Source organism: Prinia subflava, chromosome 23 (genome assembly GCF_021018805.1).
Source record: "Prinia subflava isolate CZ2003 ecotype Zambia chromosome 23, Cam_Psub_1.2, whole genome shotgun sequence".
Classification (NCBI taxonomy): domain Eukaryota; kingdom Metazoa; phylum Chordata; class Aves; order Passeriformes; family Cisticolidae; genus Prinia; species Prinia subflava.
The window spans coordinates 1506620-1520018 of record NC_086269.1 but is presented as its reverse complement, the minus strand read 5'-3'; the positions used below and the strand labels follow the sequence as shown (position 1 = coordinate 1520018).

The window sequence follows — 13399 nt, the reverse complement described above, 5'->3', positions numbered from 1 at the left end:
CAAATAATAAAAAAACCCCTCTAATAAAGCAATTTTTTCATCTCAGAAACACACTGCTGAACTGGACAGTATGGGGAAAAGACTCATTTAAATTTAAATCAGATAATCTTTCTCTTCTGGCTTTTCAGTTTATCAGCGTGTTGTTGGTTTTTTCCTCGTGGCTTTGCACTATCTTGACTTCCTGGGCAGAAATGTTGGTTTAAGCGTGGGTTTGGCTGCACTGCCTCTTTATCTGCTGCTTTTCCTGAATGTTGTAGGCATAAATAATCTTGAGTTGATCAAATTTGCTTTCCCCAGTAGATAATAAACACTTGTAACGTGAGGGTTCCAGCACACAAATGCTGCCTTAGTGGGCAGTGAATGAATAAAAATCTGTAAACTGAATTAAGTTATTCTTGTTATATGGTGCTTTCCTTATCCTGCTTTTCCTCAGCTTCCACACCAAGCTGTGCTGTACCCACAGTCTTGCTTAATCCTGTAAAAATGGGAAAATTCTGTCTTTCCAGGCTGGAAAATTGAAAACCTCACATTCTTTGGGAATTTCCATCTGTATTCCACGGATCTTTTCTGCCTGTGCCCATCTGAGATTTCAGTTTGTTAAAGCTCCTGGTGCAGGGTGCCCCTGGGCTGGGCACTGATTGGATTTACCAGCACAAACAGTGATGTTTAATTAGGCCTAAATTATCTGTGGATGCCCCGTGCTGACTTCCTCTGCCTCCACAGCATCTTCCTCAATTCACTTTCATTTCTCTGTTCTGTTGCAGAGCAAGGAAGTGGGACTGCAGCTCCAGGAGGACCTGATGAAGGTCTTGAATGAACTCTACACGGTAAATCAAACTCATTAAATCAAACTCATTTCTTGGCATCTCCTCGGCCAGAAGGGAGAAGTGTTTGACTGCTCCCACCAAGGCTGAGAAAAGGCTGCACTCCCTGCTACAAAGCTCCATAAATCCCATTTTTTCCCCTCTGTCCTCGTGTTGTTTCAGTTCTCTACGTGCTGGCTCCCCAAAGATCTCACCCTCACACCCATTTATTACTTTGCTGCAGCGATGGTTTAAAAAAGAGCCAGAGATGGGAGAATTATTTCCAAAAAACCCTTGGGGTTTGCGTGGTGGGAGCCTTCAGAGGCACCCACTGAGTTTATTTATCCCTCAGCTCTCAGCAGAGCAGCTCCTTTAGAGAGCTCCTTTTTCCATCTGTGCTTTTTGCTTCTCAGTAAATCCACTGGAGACCCCGAGGAGGAGGAGGAGGAGGAGGAGGAGGAGGAGGAGGAGGAGGAGGAAGGATGTGTCCCCAAGGGTTCATGTGCTACCTGGGGATTTTTCTTCTCCTCACGCAGATGAAAGAAAAAGCCTCTTGCCTGATGAAAATTCTGCTTTCTGCAGCTGTCACTGAGCAAGTTCTCTTCTTGAAAAGCAGAACTCGCTGTTGGGTGGCTCAAAATGCCTTTTTATTTTGTCCTTCCTCAGTGATTTGCTGGGTCATGACACTGAGATTTATGTTCCTCCTTCCAAAAGGTGAGCCAGGGTTGTTTTTCAGGCCCCGGCATATTGGTGAAATTTGGGGTAAAAATCAGTGTTACAGACTTTCAGGGGATTCCCTGAAATTTCCTGTATCAGTAAAGTGTAGGGAGGGAATTGTTTCATTCCAGTTTGTTACACTCAGAGCCTCAAAGGCAAATATTCAGGCAAATCAGCACTCCAGGAATGGTTTTGTATTTGAGGGCATAATTAGATCAACTTTTGAGTCCTGTCCTGGCTGGGATCCTAAGGAAGGACATGGATCTGCCTCTAAAAACAGATTTTAGGAGCTGAGATCAATTTCTGATCCAAGTTCAGCTGGCTCTGGAGTGGAGTTTCATGGCCAGGGGATCATTTCTGGGTGCCAGGCTCTGACAGGTCATTTTTTTGAGCCAAATAATGAATTCTGCTGATTTCTCTACCCCTGGAAGGAAGAGATTCCAGAATTCAGCCTTTGTTAAACAAAGTGATGTAAAGTATTGATATTTTTAATGGCAGTGCTGGGAATTTGAAGTCTGTTTATTCATTCCTCCTGCTGCAGAACTCTAAATTTTCCCTTCACCAGGAAACTTTGCAAAAAGCCACTTCTGATTGTTCTAAAAGATTCTTTTTTGCTGGAATTAAAGCCACCCCACCAGTGGTTAAATTGAGTGGTACTTTTAGAAATAATTCCACCTCTTTTTCTGCTGGATGTGACGCTCAGGGCTGGGTGACAAACTGGGCATCAGCCAAAGGCTTGGATGATCCTGGAGATCTTTCCCAACCTCAGTGATTCCCTAATTCCATATCCAAAGGATTGGCAGAAATTTTGGGTGAAATCTTTCCTTTCTCTGCACAAACAGAACACAGGGGTTGTCTCAACCCCTCGTTTTTCTGTCCTCAGCAGACCCCAGTGAGTCCCCAGTGTCCCCACACCACAGCCCGTGGCTGCCAGAGTGGCACAAAACCATTAAAAACCCATTAAAACTGGGATTTCTCCCTCTGCCTTTGCTCTCTGCCAGCTCTGCTCTGAGCAAGGGAGGAAAAGCAGCTCCTTTGCATCTATTATTGTAATTATAAACGCCTCCTTTATAGTCTGAGCATCTGCAGGGGCTGGGGGTGCGGGTGTGTGAATTATTCAGGATGTTCCTCAGCACTGGCTGCAGTCACATTCCCTTTCATGTTTAAATCCAGATTCTCTTTGGATCTGGGACCTCTGCTGATCGCTGCAGAGGGGGAGCACACAGCCCACTTAGGTAAAATTGTGTTATGTTCCAGTGCAAAATAGCTGTAAATGGGTTTTCATCTGGGATAAATCAAATTATTCACAAGAGGAGCCTTTATTGCTGCTGGAATGGGTGACTTTATGCAATTGTGCTTTTTTTTGTCCCCCTGTGAGTGTTGTATCGTGTTTGTTTCGGTGTGGGATTCAAATTGCTTTGCATTTATGGATAAAAAACTGGTTTAGAGCTCATGTCCTTTGGTTCTATTTGCTTGACACAAATCTAGACATTAATATCACGTGAAACAAATGGGATTTTTCTGGCTGGAGGGGGAATATTTATTTATATTTACTTATAAAAATAGAAGTTCTCCATACAGCACAGGGTCCCTGTCTCCCTAAATGCAAGAACCACACTTGTTTATTAATTTTTAATTAGAGAAGATGCCCAGAAGTACTTTTATGGCCCAAATTTGATTTGAACAAGTGGCACCTGCATGGCTGTTGTAGGTGTTGTGCTGAGATTTCCATCCTGTGTATTTAAAGTTCTGCTTCACCCAGATGAAAAGCTGATAGGGCTCCCTTCAGGAGCTTTACCTGCTAATGACAAACCCTCATTTTCCTGCCATATAATTTCATTTTTGCAGCCAAGGAGGCCGGGTTTAGTCTGCAGCCTTCCCTTTGGTTTTGTGCGTGCCCTGTGCAGGAGGGCACACGCCAAAGCCAAACAAAGCAGAATCCCCCACTTGGATTTCACATCAGGCACTCCTGCCCTGCTTCTCTGCCACAGGAAGTTTCCCTGAGTGTTTTATTTTCTTTTTCTGGTATTTCAGCCCTGAGTTTTGATTTTTTGTTGCGTGCAGGTGATGAAAACCTACCACATGTACAACGCCGACAGCATCAGCGCGCAGAGCAAGCTGAAGGAGGCCGAGAAGCAGGAGGAGAAGCAGATTGGGAAATCGGTGAAGCAGGAGGAGAAGCAGACCCCGCGCTCCCCCGACTCCACCTCCAACGTCAAATTCGAGGAGAAACACGTCCGGAGGAGCTCCGTGAAGAAAATCGAGAAGATGAAGGAGAAGGTATCTGCTGGCATCCAAATCCCGTATTTTATTGGGGTTTATTTATTATTTATTTGTTAGGTTTTATTTGGCGCCCAGCTGAAGGAAAGGCAGAGCCAGCAGAGGGTTTGCTTTAGGACAGTCAGGTGCAATTTGTGTGATCCCAGGCACAAAAAGATGAAACAGCTACGAGGGGGAGAGCAGCAGTGCCTGCTTGGAAGTCGTGGGATTAATGGGATAATTAATGGGATAACTAATGGGATAATTAGTGGGATAATTAATGGGGTTGTTTTTGTTGCCAGAGCACAAGGCCTGTGCTCCAGGGAGCCCAGCACTCCCAAACTGGCTGTGGGGACAGAACTCATGGCCTCAGCAGTGGGTCCCTCCAGCAGTTCAGCTCTGAGGGTGAAGCCAATAGGACAGGAGTTGTTTTGGAATGGATTTGGGCTCTGGAAGGACCAAGTTCAGGCTTTGGAGGAGGTGGGTGCCTGTAGCAGCCCTCAGACCCTCAGGGGCTTCTCTGGTGGTGCTGGAGCTGGGCCATAACCTCCTAAACCCCCTTTTCCCTTCATTCCTCATTTAATCTTCCCCATCCCACAGTCTGAACTCTTTCAATCCAGTGTAGCAATGCTTAAATAATACATCTAAATAATTAATCTGCATTTCAAGTCTTGGAGTCCTGGCAGAACTGGAATTCAAAGAGGCAAAATCTGTGAGCAGGATAAGATTTGTTCAGTGCTCCCTGGTGTTGCTCAGAGTGCTGCCCACCCCTTTTAATGCTTTATTCTGATTTTTGTCATCTTTCAGCGCCAAGCAAAGTACACAGAGAACAGACTGAAGGCAATTAAGGCAAGGAATGAATATCTGCTGGCCCTGGAAGCCACCAACGCCTCGGTGTTCAAGTACTACATCCACGACCTGTCTGATCTCATTGATGTAAGTGCTGCTGCTGGGGCCAGGAGCCTCCACACCCTCTGCCCCCTCAGCATCCCCTGCCTGGCACAGCTGGAAACCCCTGCACAGCTGGAAACCCCTGCACAGCTGGAAACCCCTGCACAGCTGGAAACCCCTGCACAGCTGGGCTGGGCAGCCTGGGGGTGGCAGGGGGCTGATAATTGGTCATTAAGCTGTGGCAGGAGCTTTTCTCAGGTGGCCACCTCTGTTACAGAGACAGGAAAGTGAGAGGGAAAAGGAGGAGCTGCTTGGTTCGAGTGAAACCCAGCCTCAGGGTCACCCTGACATTTTCATTTGGCTGTTTTAAGCAAACCCACAAGATTTTAACTCAGAAAAAAAGATTGAAAAAAAGATTTTTAACTGTAGAAACAGTAGAAGAAATTTGGCAGAAGAGAGGGAGTTAAGAAGCACTTCCTAAAGCTGCTTTTAACTGGTTTTGGAAAATCATTGAATTATGGGATATTCTGAGTTGGAAAGATCATCCAGTCCAGCTCCTGGCCCTGCACAGACACCCCAAAATCCCACCCTGTGTCTGGGGGTGCTGTCCAAGCTCTCCTGGAGCTCTGGAAGGTTTGGAGCAGTGCCCGTTCCCTGCGGAGCTGCTCAGTGCCCCAGCACCCTGTGGGAGAAAAACCCTTCCCTGATTTCCATCCCAAACCTCCCTGACCCAGCTCCAGCCACTCCCTCAGCTCCCTTCCCTGCCCAGCAGAATTTATTTCAGTCTCCTCACCATTCAGGGGGCAGCATTCTGCTTTTGGCAAAACACATTAAAAAAACCCCCCAAAATCCCAAAATTCTGATTTTTGGAATCTCAGCAGAGGCCTCAGGAGCCCTGAGGTTTTTGGAACCCCCCTTCAGCAGGGGCAGTGGCTCTGCTGGATCCCGTCCCCTTCCAAGCCATCCCTGCTGGAAGCTCCTGCTGCAGAGCCTGGAGGGGCAGGGAGTGATGAGCACAAGAGTCTCTAGACACAGGCAATAAAGAGCACTCAGATCTCTATTAATTACCCAGCTATTAGAATAACCAGCAGTCTATAGGATACATTTATCCAGCTGCTGATAAACTCGCCTGGAGTGCTCTTGTGCCAGGTGTTGATTTAAACCTGTCCTTTGGAGGTCAGGGCTGTCACGGAGAGTGGGCTTGAGAAATGCTGTTATTTCCAAATGTTGTGCTTTGCAGGGTTGCTGCACTGGACAGGCCTGATTTGTTTATTCCTGCTGCCTTTTTAGGAGCCCTGTTTGGGTTAACATTTGCTCAACCTTAATTGCATGGCCCTGGGTTTTTAACAAATTACAGCTCTCTGTATATATTTTCGATCAAAGCTACAAGATTGGGATTAATTTCACCAGCATCAGCCTAATTTAACTGTTTTAATTTTTTTCATCTAAAGCCCTGTCTCTCCCCCATTTGCTGCCTGGTTCAGTTGTCTGTTCTTGGTGTATTTTCATGAATCAGAGGTGGTAAAGGATCCAGTTGGGTTTCACAAGCCCAGGATAATTTCTGAGCACGGGGCTGAGGTGTTTTCAGCAGGGCAGGACAAATCTGGGCCCCCCAGCCTGGAAGGAAGGGCTGCTCTCCCTGGGCATGGCAGAAGAAGAATCCAAACTTCTGAATTCCAGGGATTTGTCTGTTCCTAGAGAGGAGCCCTGGTGGCTCTGGGTGAGTCCCTGCCCTTGGAATATTCAGTTTAAATCTATAAATTCCCATCATCTTCAAAATAAAAGTGTGATCTGCTCTGTGTTCAGGCATGGAGAAATGCAGGACTTGTCTGGGAGCACAGGAGATGGAGTTCAGTTATCTCATTGTTAAGACACAGGGAAAATAGATTTATTAATGCCTTTGATCCTGAAGGATTGAAAATTAACAATTATAACCAGTGATGGTTATCTGAGCCATCTGACTTGAATAAAAATGTGATTTTTAAGCCGGGCTGTAATGCCTTCCCTCGATCTAATCATTTAGTGATATTGAATTTTGAAATATAATATTAAAGTAAGCTTCAAAGTTGCTTACAAGGAGATTGTGTTAGGCCAAACAGCATTAAACTTCACATTTAATGTCATGTTTATCCAGCACACTGTTCCCTCTGCAGGGAAGGATAACAGGGAGTTAATTCTTTGTCGGGAGTTAAGAGCAATAAATTGTTTCTGCCATAGCCCAGTAGTTTTGAATTTCCTGACTTTAGGGACTCAGGCAGCTCTTTGATGCTAATGAAATATTACAGTAATGGGGAAGTTTGCATTAACTCATATTTATAAAAGGGTCACTAGGACAGGATTGGAAAAAAAAAAAAAGAAGATAAAAACGTTTGTGTGAGTCCCAGAGCTCAGTTTGCTCTTCTAGGAATAGGTGTTCCATGGCTACTTACTCCAGGGTCTCATCCTTCCCCTTCCAAATGTGAATTGCATTTTAGAACAAAGGGCTTTTCCCCCTTAATTCTTCTATTTTTGAGGCCTGTTTGAAAGGTAACTGGCAAAGGGTTAATCAGCTGTCATGTTGGGAAGTGAATTTGAATGAGTTATCATTAAATTCTTATAAAAAATTGATTTCCTTTGAGAACGATTCCATCAAACATTTATATAACCCAGAAAAGGGATGGCAGGACTGGTGCATTTATAAACAGGGAACACTGGACTTAAAAAAAAAAAATAACCTTTAAAGTGAGGGAGTGGGCTGGGAAATGTTTTCTGTCAGTGGCTTCAGAAGCAGAGAGCAAACAGATTCTGCCTGAGCGAGGTGGGTGTGACACAGGAGCTCCCCTTGGGGTTCCCAGTCCTCCCAGTGCATTTCTGGGGACACTGGGAGGACAAACTGGTCACACTGGGAGGGGGCAGCAGCTCCTGTCCCACAGCAGGAGCTGTGTCCAGTTCTGGGCTCTGCAGGAGGAATCACAAGGAGCAGAAGCCACAAAGGTGGTTTGGGGTCTGGAGCATCTCCCTGGTGAGAGACTGGGGGGACTGGTCAGACTGGAAAAGGAAAAGCTGAGAGGGGATCCCATCAATCCATACAGATATCCATCAATCCATACAAATATCCATCAATCCATACAAATACCCATCAATCCATACAAATATCAATCCATACAAATATCAATCCATACAAATATCAATCCATACAAATATCAATCCATACAAATATCAATCCATACAAATATCAATCCATACAAATATCCATCAATCCATACAGATATCCACCAATCCATACAAATACCCATCAATCCATACAAATACCAATCCATACAAATATCAATCCATACAGATATCAGTCCATACAAGGTTGGTGCCAGGCTCTGTTCAGTGACAGGACAAGGGATAATAAACTACAGCACAAGAAATTCCACCTCACCACGAGGAAAAGCTCCTGTCCCTGAGGGTGGCTGAGCCCTGGAGGAGCTGCCCAGGGGGGTCCTGGAATTTCCCTTTTTACAGACCCCAAACCCACCTGGACGTGTCCCTGTGTCACCTCCAGGTGACCCTGCCTTGGCCTGGGTGATTTCCTTGTGACCCCAAAACTGTGAAAAGGAGTTGAGTGCTGCTGTTAAGGCTGAGCTGGTCCTGGTCCTGGTCCTGATCCTTGTCCTGATCCCAATCCTGATCCCAATCCTGATCCCAATCCTGATCCTTGTCCTGATCCTTGTCCTGATCCTTGTCCTGATCCTTGTCCTGATCCTTGTCCTGATCCTTGTCCTGATCCTTATCCTGATCCCGATCCTGATCCTTATCCTGATCCCAATCCTGATCCTTGTCCTGATCCCGATCCCCATCCCCATCCTGATCCTTGTCCCAGTCCCATTTTCCCCCCAGCTGCAGGACCAGCCCTGCAGAGTGAGCTGTGAGTGCCTCTTGATCCAAGGCTGCCTCCACACGTGCAGATTCTCAATCAAGCCTCTTTTGTTTTGCTTTTTTATTTTGCTTTGGGTTGGTTTTTGGGTGTTGTTTTTTTTTTTGCTTGGCTGGTTTTGTTCTTTTCTGATTGAATGTAAAATCCCTTCATTCTCTGCCTGCAGCCCAACCAGCAACTGCAGCTTTTTCCAAGGCTTCCCACCTGTCACAGCTTGTTTGGCACAAAGGCTTCCAGCCCTCGGTGGCAGGAATTCTGTGGGAGCAGGGAATGGTCCAGCACTTTCTCTTCCCTCTCCCCCACCCCTTTTTCTTCTTTTTTTCCCCCCTTTTTTTCCTCTGCCTTTGCAAACAATGGCAGTGATGAGACCCGAATGATGGGCGAGGAGGAGTTTTCATGTGAATTTTGCTTACAGAGCAGCGCAGCAATCAAGCAGATGGTCCCTTTCTTTCCTTTTTGGATATTCTCCTAGTGGATGAAATCTTGCTGCTAATTCCAAGAAGGTGGGCTCCTTCTTGCTCACTTCATGAGATGGCTGAACAATCCAGGCTGGTTCTGATCTCATGCTCATGAAAAGCTCCTTTTTTTTTTCCCTCCCTTCTGAAACATGAAAACTTGGCTCTGCAGCGTGGTGGAAATGAAGTTGCTTGATTGTCTCCCAGTGACATCATCCCAGTGTCAGCCATCGCCAGGAAATTCTTGACCATAACCACTTCTTGCTTCAAAGTTTTTTGCTCTTCTGTTTCACCCCAGCAATGAAATCATCCCAAGTGGTGGCTGCTGGGTTTTGGATGACTCTGTTTCCATGTCCAGCTCGTGCTCCTCCTTCCTGAAGTACACGGAATGAAGCAGTTTGCTGGAATGATGGAATTATTTGGGTGCAGATTGGCCTTTGTAGATGATCCAAATCCTGTGTCTTGTCTCTCTTCAGTGCCTTGCTTTCCTCTTCCTTTGAGTGATGTTATTTAAGGATTTTGGAGTGTATTTATAGGAACAAGACCCCTAAAAGTCAGGTTAGAATTGAGGGAAATCCACTGCCCTGCTGTTGAACTTCACCACTTCATTTTTGCATGAAATGAGTCTCTAGTACTCCGTGAAAGATGAGTCTCTAAAACTCCAAGAAAACTCCACAAACTGTTATAATAATTTAAGCTTATATTATAGCTCATAATTTAAGCTACACAATTATAACATGGTGATAAAATCTGCATGGTGGTACAGGCAGAGGTGCTCTGTGCAGACAGGAAGGGACGTGGGACCTCCCTGCCACCCAGAAGATGATCAAAACCCCACAGTTCATTCCCCATTTATACAATTCCCGCTTTTGGAAGCATTCAGGTCCTTATTCCAGATCTTCTTTCCCTTTATTCACCTGGAAGTGTGTGTGTGTTTTTCCAGCAGTGCTGTGACCTGGGCTCAACAGAGCCCTGAGGATGTTCCTGATGAACCCACAGGTTAATCCCAAAACAACCTCTGAATTTTGAGACTGGAAGGGCCATTTTAAGAAACATAAATGCTGTTTTCTTTGCGGTATCTGAGAGCACCAATGCTTTGTGGTGGTGCTTTTTCCAATCTCCTTTATTCACCTGGAAGTGTGTGTGTGTTTTTCCAGCAGTGCTGTGACCTGGGCTACCACGCCAGCCTCAACAGAGCCCTGAGAACTTTCCTGATTAACCCTCAGATTAATCCCCAAGAAAGCCCCTGAATTTTGAGACTGGAAAGGCCAATTTAAGAAATATAAATGCTGTTTTCTTTGCAGCACCTTGAGTGTGCAGATGCTTTGTGGTGGTGCCTTTTCCAATCTCCTTTATTCACCTGGAAGTGTGTGTGTGTTCTTCCAGCAGTGCTGTGACCTGGGCTACCACGCCAGCCTCAACAGAGCCCTGAGGACGTTCCTGTCGGCCGAGCTGAACCTGGAGCAGTCCAAGCACGAGGGGCTGGACGCCATCGAGAACGCCGTGGAGAACCTGGACGCCAACAGCGACAAGCAGAGGCTGATGGAGATGTACAACAACGTCTTCTGCCCGCCCATGAAGTTCGAGTTCCAGCCACACATGGGGGACATGGTCAGTGGGGGTCCCTCTGCAGCTCTCTGCCTGTTTTTGACCCTTGTTTGGCTCTTTTGGAGGTGGGAGGTGGTGTAAGGATTAAGCAGAGGCTTGTGGTATTTTAGAGGTATCTAAATTTTGGTTTTTTGGCTGTCCAAGCTGGGTGATCTCCAGAGGTCCCTTGCAACCCCAAAGATTCTGTGGAAAGGAGCAAATGCTGCTCTTAAATCCGAGCTGATCCTGATCCTCCCTTCACTGGAGGTGAAAATGCTTAATTAGGTTTAATATTAAATGAGAGTAGGAAACACTTTCCTTCAACCCACAGGTTAATCCCCAAGACAGCCTCTGAATTTTGAGATTGGAAGGGCCATTTTAAGAAACCTAAATGCTGTTTTTTTGCAATATCTGAGTGTGGAACTTGAGAGCACAGATGCTTTGTGGTGCTGCTTTTTGCATCCTGCTCGTGAGCCAGGACTATCAGAGGACTCTTCATTTCTGGCAGGGCAAACCTCTCTCTTTTATGGGTTTATCAAGATGTGCTTGCTCAGCTGGGAGCTGTTGGAAGTCCCACAGGCTGAAATTGGTTGTGAATGGGAGCACATGCACAGTGTGACAATTTAGGTCACTTGGTTGGATTTCCAGCTTTTCCCCCGAGCACAGGCTGGAGGATGGATGCTCTCTTGCAGGCAGCCTCTTCTTTTTGGGCTGGGAATTACAGCCACTGCTCCAGGCTCTTCTTTGTCTCTCCCGTTTTAAGTGAAGCCTTCAGACTGCAAATGACCTTTCCTGGATTTTTCTGTGCTTCTGGTGCTGTAAGATCGTGGGAAGAAAAGGAATTACCTGCAGAGTGTCATTCAGGAGCAGCTCCCATTCACTGAATCATTTATCTTGCTGCTTCTCGAGGCTGGAGGAGTGTTTAGAAATGCAGCTGCTGGTCTTGCTGCAATGGTGCTTTCAGCAGCAGATTAAATCAGAATATTTGATCCTGTGTGTGCAGGGTTGGGATAAAACTCCCAGTTTCAAGTTCTGTCTCTGAAGAAACAGCCCCAGGCAGCGAGGTCAGTGTTTTCTTGTAAAAAAACCACACAAAACCAAGAAACAAAAGGGAAAAGCTGCCTCATGCTGTGGAGTGAGAATCTTTCTGAGCAGCCCAGGGAGCCTCGGGGTTCTGGTGTGTGTGACAGGTCCCCAGCCTGTGATTTTTGATTTCAGCTGCCCTGGATCCCTTCAAGAGTGCCCTGTGCCTGTTGCTGTGCAGGTGCTGAGCAGCCCCTTGTGCCCCTAGCCCAGCGTGCCAGCACTGAACCAAATTCCTCATTTTTGGTGTGATTTATCCAAATAGGTTGGAAAAAGCATCTCCAGACTTCAAAACACACAATGGGCTGACACCCCTGAAAGCAGCTGATGTTTTCTAGCTCCTCTTTGATGCTGCCATCATCTCCTCCTTGCTGCTCATCCTCTCAGGGAGGGAAGTGCAGTTTGGCAGAACCTTCTCCTCTGGTTGAAATCCAGGTTTACCAAGTTTTAAAGCTCAGCACTTCAGAGGATGTTTGTGATAAATAAATGAGTGATTGCAGTGCCTGCCCTGCTGTTTCTCCTGCAGGAGTCTCAGCTCTGTGCCCAGCAGCCAGTGCAGAGTGAGCTGGTGCAGAGGTGTCAGCAGCTGCAGTCCCGGCTGTCGACGCTGAAGATCGAAAATGAAGAGGTCAGTGAACAACCAAAATCCAGCAACCACTTCCAGTGGTTATTGGGCACTGATTGTGGAGGAATCTGCTTGTTGTGATCCTTTTTTATTGACAGTTGTGGCAAAATTCAAGGCCAAAGCATCTTGTGCGTTAATTATTGTGTGATCCCACAGGAAAATTTGGTGTATGGAGAGAATCCTTTAAAATATCCCCCCGTATCTCTCTTCCCATCCTTAACTTGATAACACTGGCTGTGTTGAATTTGGATAGCAAAGGGAAAAGGAGGAATTTAATATTTTGAAGTGAATTTGCATAACCTGAGTTAAAGTGATTTTTGTTTAATTTGCTAGCCAGGATGGGAAGGAGATGACAGGAATGGGGATCTAATCTCTGCACCTCTGTGTTCAGGAACTTTGGGGCAAAATTTGCAACCCCTTTTATGTCTAAAAAATTGATTCTGGCCTTCAGTAAAAATGCACAGTGCAGCAGAGCCCTGTTTGTAATTAACATTTGATGCCCAGTAGATGCAGTTGCAGGAGACAATTAGAGAACCTTTGTTCCAGCTTTCTTTGCTTTGAGGTTAAATTTCTTTCCATCTCCTCCTGATCCCAGCCTGTGAGATCACAGCTGCCATCCTGGCACGGAGTCCTGGCAGGTTCAGGGTGCTGCCAGCTCTGTGCTTGCATGGACTGTGCTGTTAATGAGCCAAAATTAATTACAGCACGCTGGGTGTGAAACCAGTAATATCTGTTTATTAGCAAAGTGCTGCAGGGGACTTCACTGCCTCTGTTGTTTACTCACAACGTAAAATCTTGAGGTTTTGGGTTCTCTCCTCCTCGCTGGGCAGGTGAAGAAGACGATGGAGGCCACTCTGCAGACAATCCAGGACATTGTCACCATCGAGGACTTCGATGTCTCTGACTGCTTCCAGTACAGCAACTCCATGGAGTCGGTGAAATCCACGGTGTCGGAAACGTTCATGAGCAAACCCAGCATTGCCAAGAGAAGGGCGAACCAGCAGGAGACTGAGCAGTTCTACTTCACAGTAAGGGGCTGATCCTTAGGGGTTTAGTCTCAGGGTTGTTGATTCCCTGA

General features: G+C 46.1%; 1 protein-coding gene across 5 annotated transcripts in view; it reads left to right on the top strand.

The window, feature by feature from the left end:
- Nucleotides 1–13399, top strand: part of SRGAP2 (SLIT-ROBO Rho GTPase activating protein 2) — a 98058-nt gene that overhangs the window by 50306 nt on the left and 34353 nt on the right. For 4 of the 5 annotated variants that reach the window (XM_063418667.1, XM_063418668.1, XM_063418669.1 and 1 more), the window contains 6 exons: nt 765–827; nt 3585–3800; nt 4587–4715; nt 10413–10637; nt 12223–12324; nt 13152–13349. In XM_063418667.1, the coding sequence (XP_063274737.1) occupies nt 765–827; nt 3585–3800; nt 4587–4715; nt 10413–10637; nt 12223–12324; nt 13152–13349 (933 nt within the window). The remainder of the gene's footprint in view (nt 1–764; nt 828–3584; nt 3801–4586; nt 4716–10412; nt 10638–12222; nt 12325–13151; nt 13350–13399) is intronic. The other variant, XM_063418670.1, reaches the window with a different exon arrangement.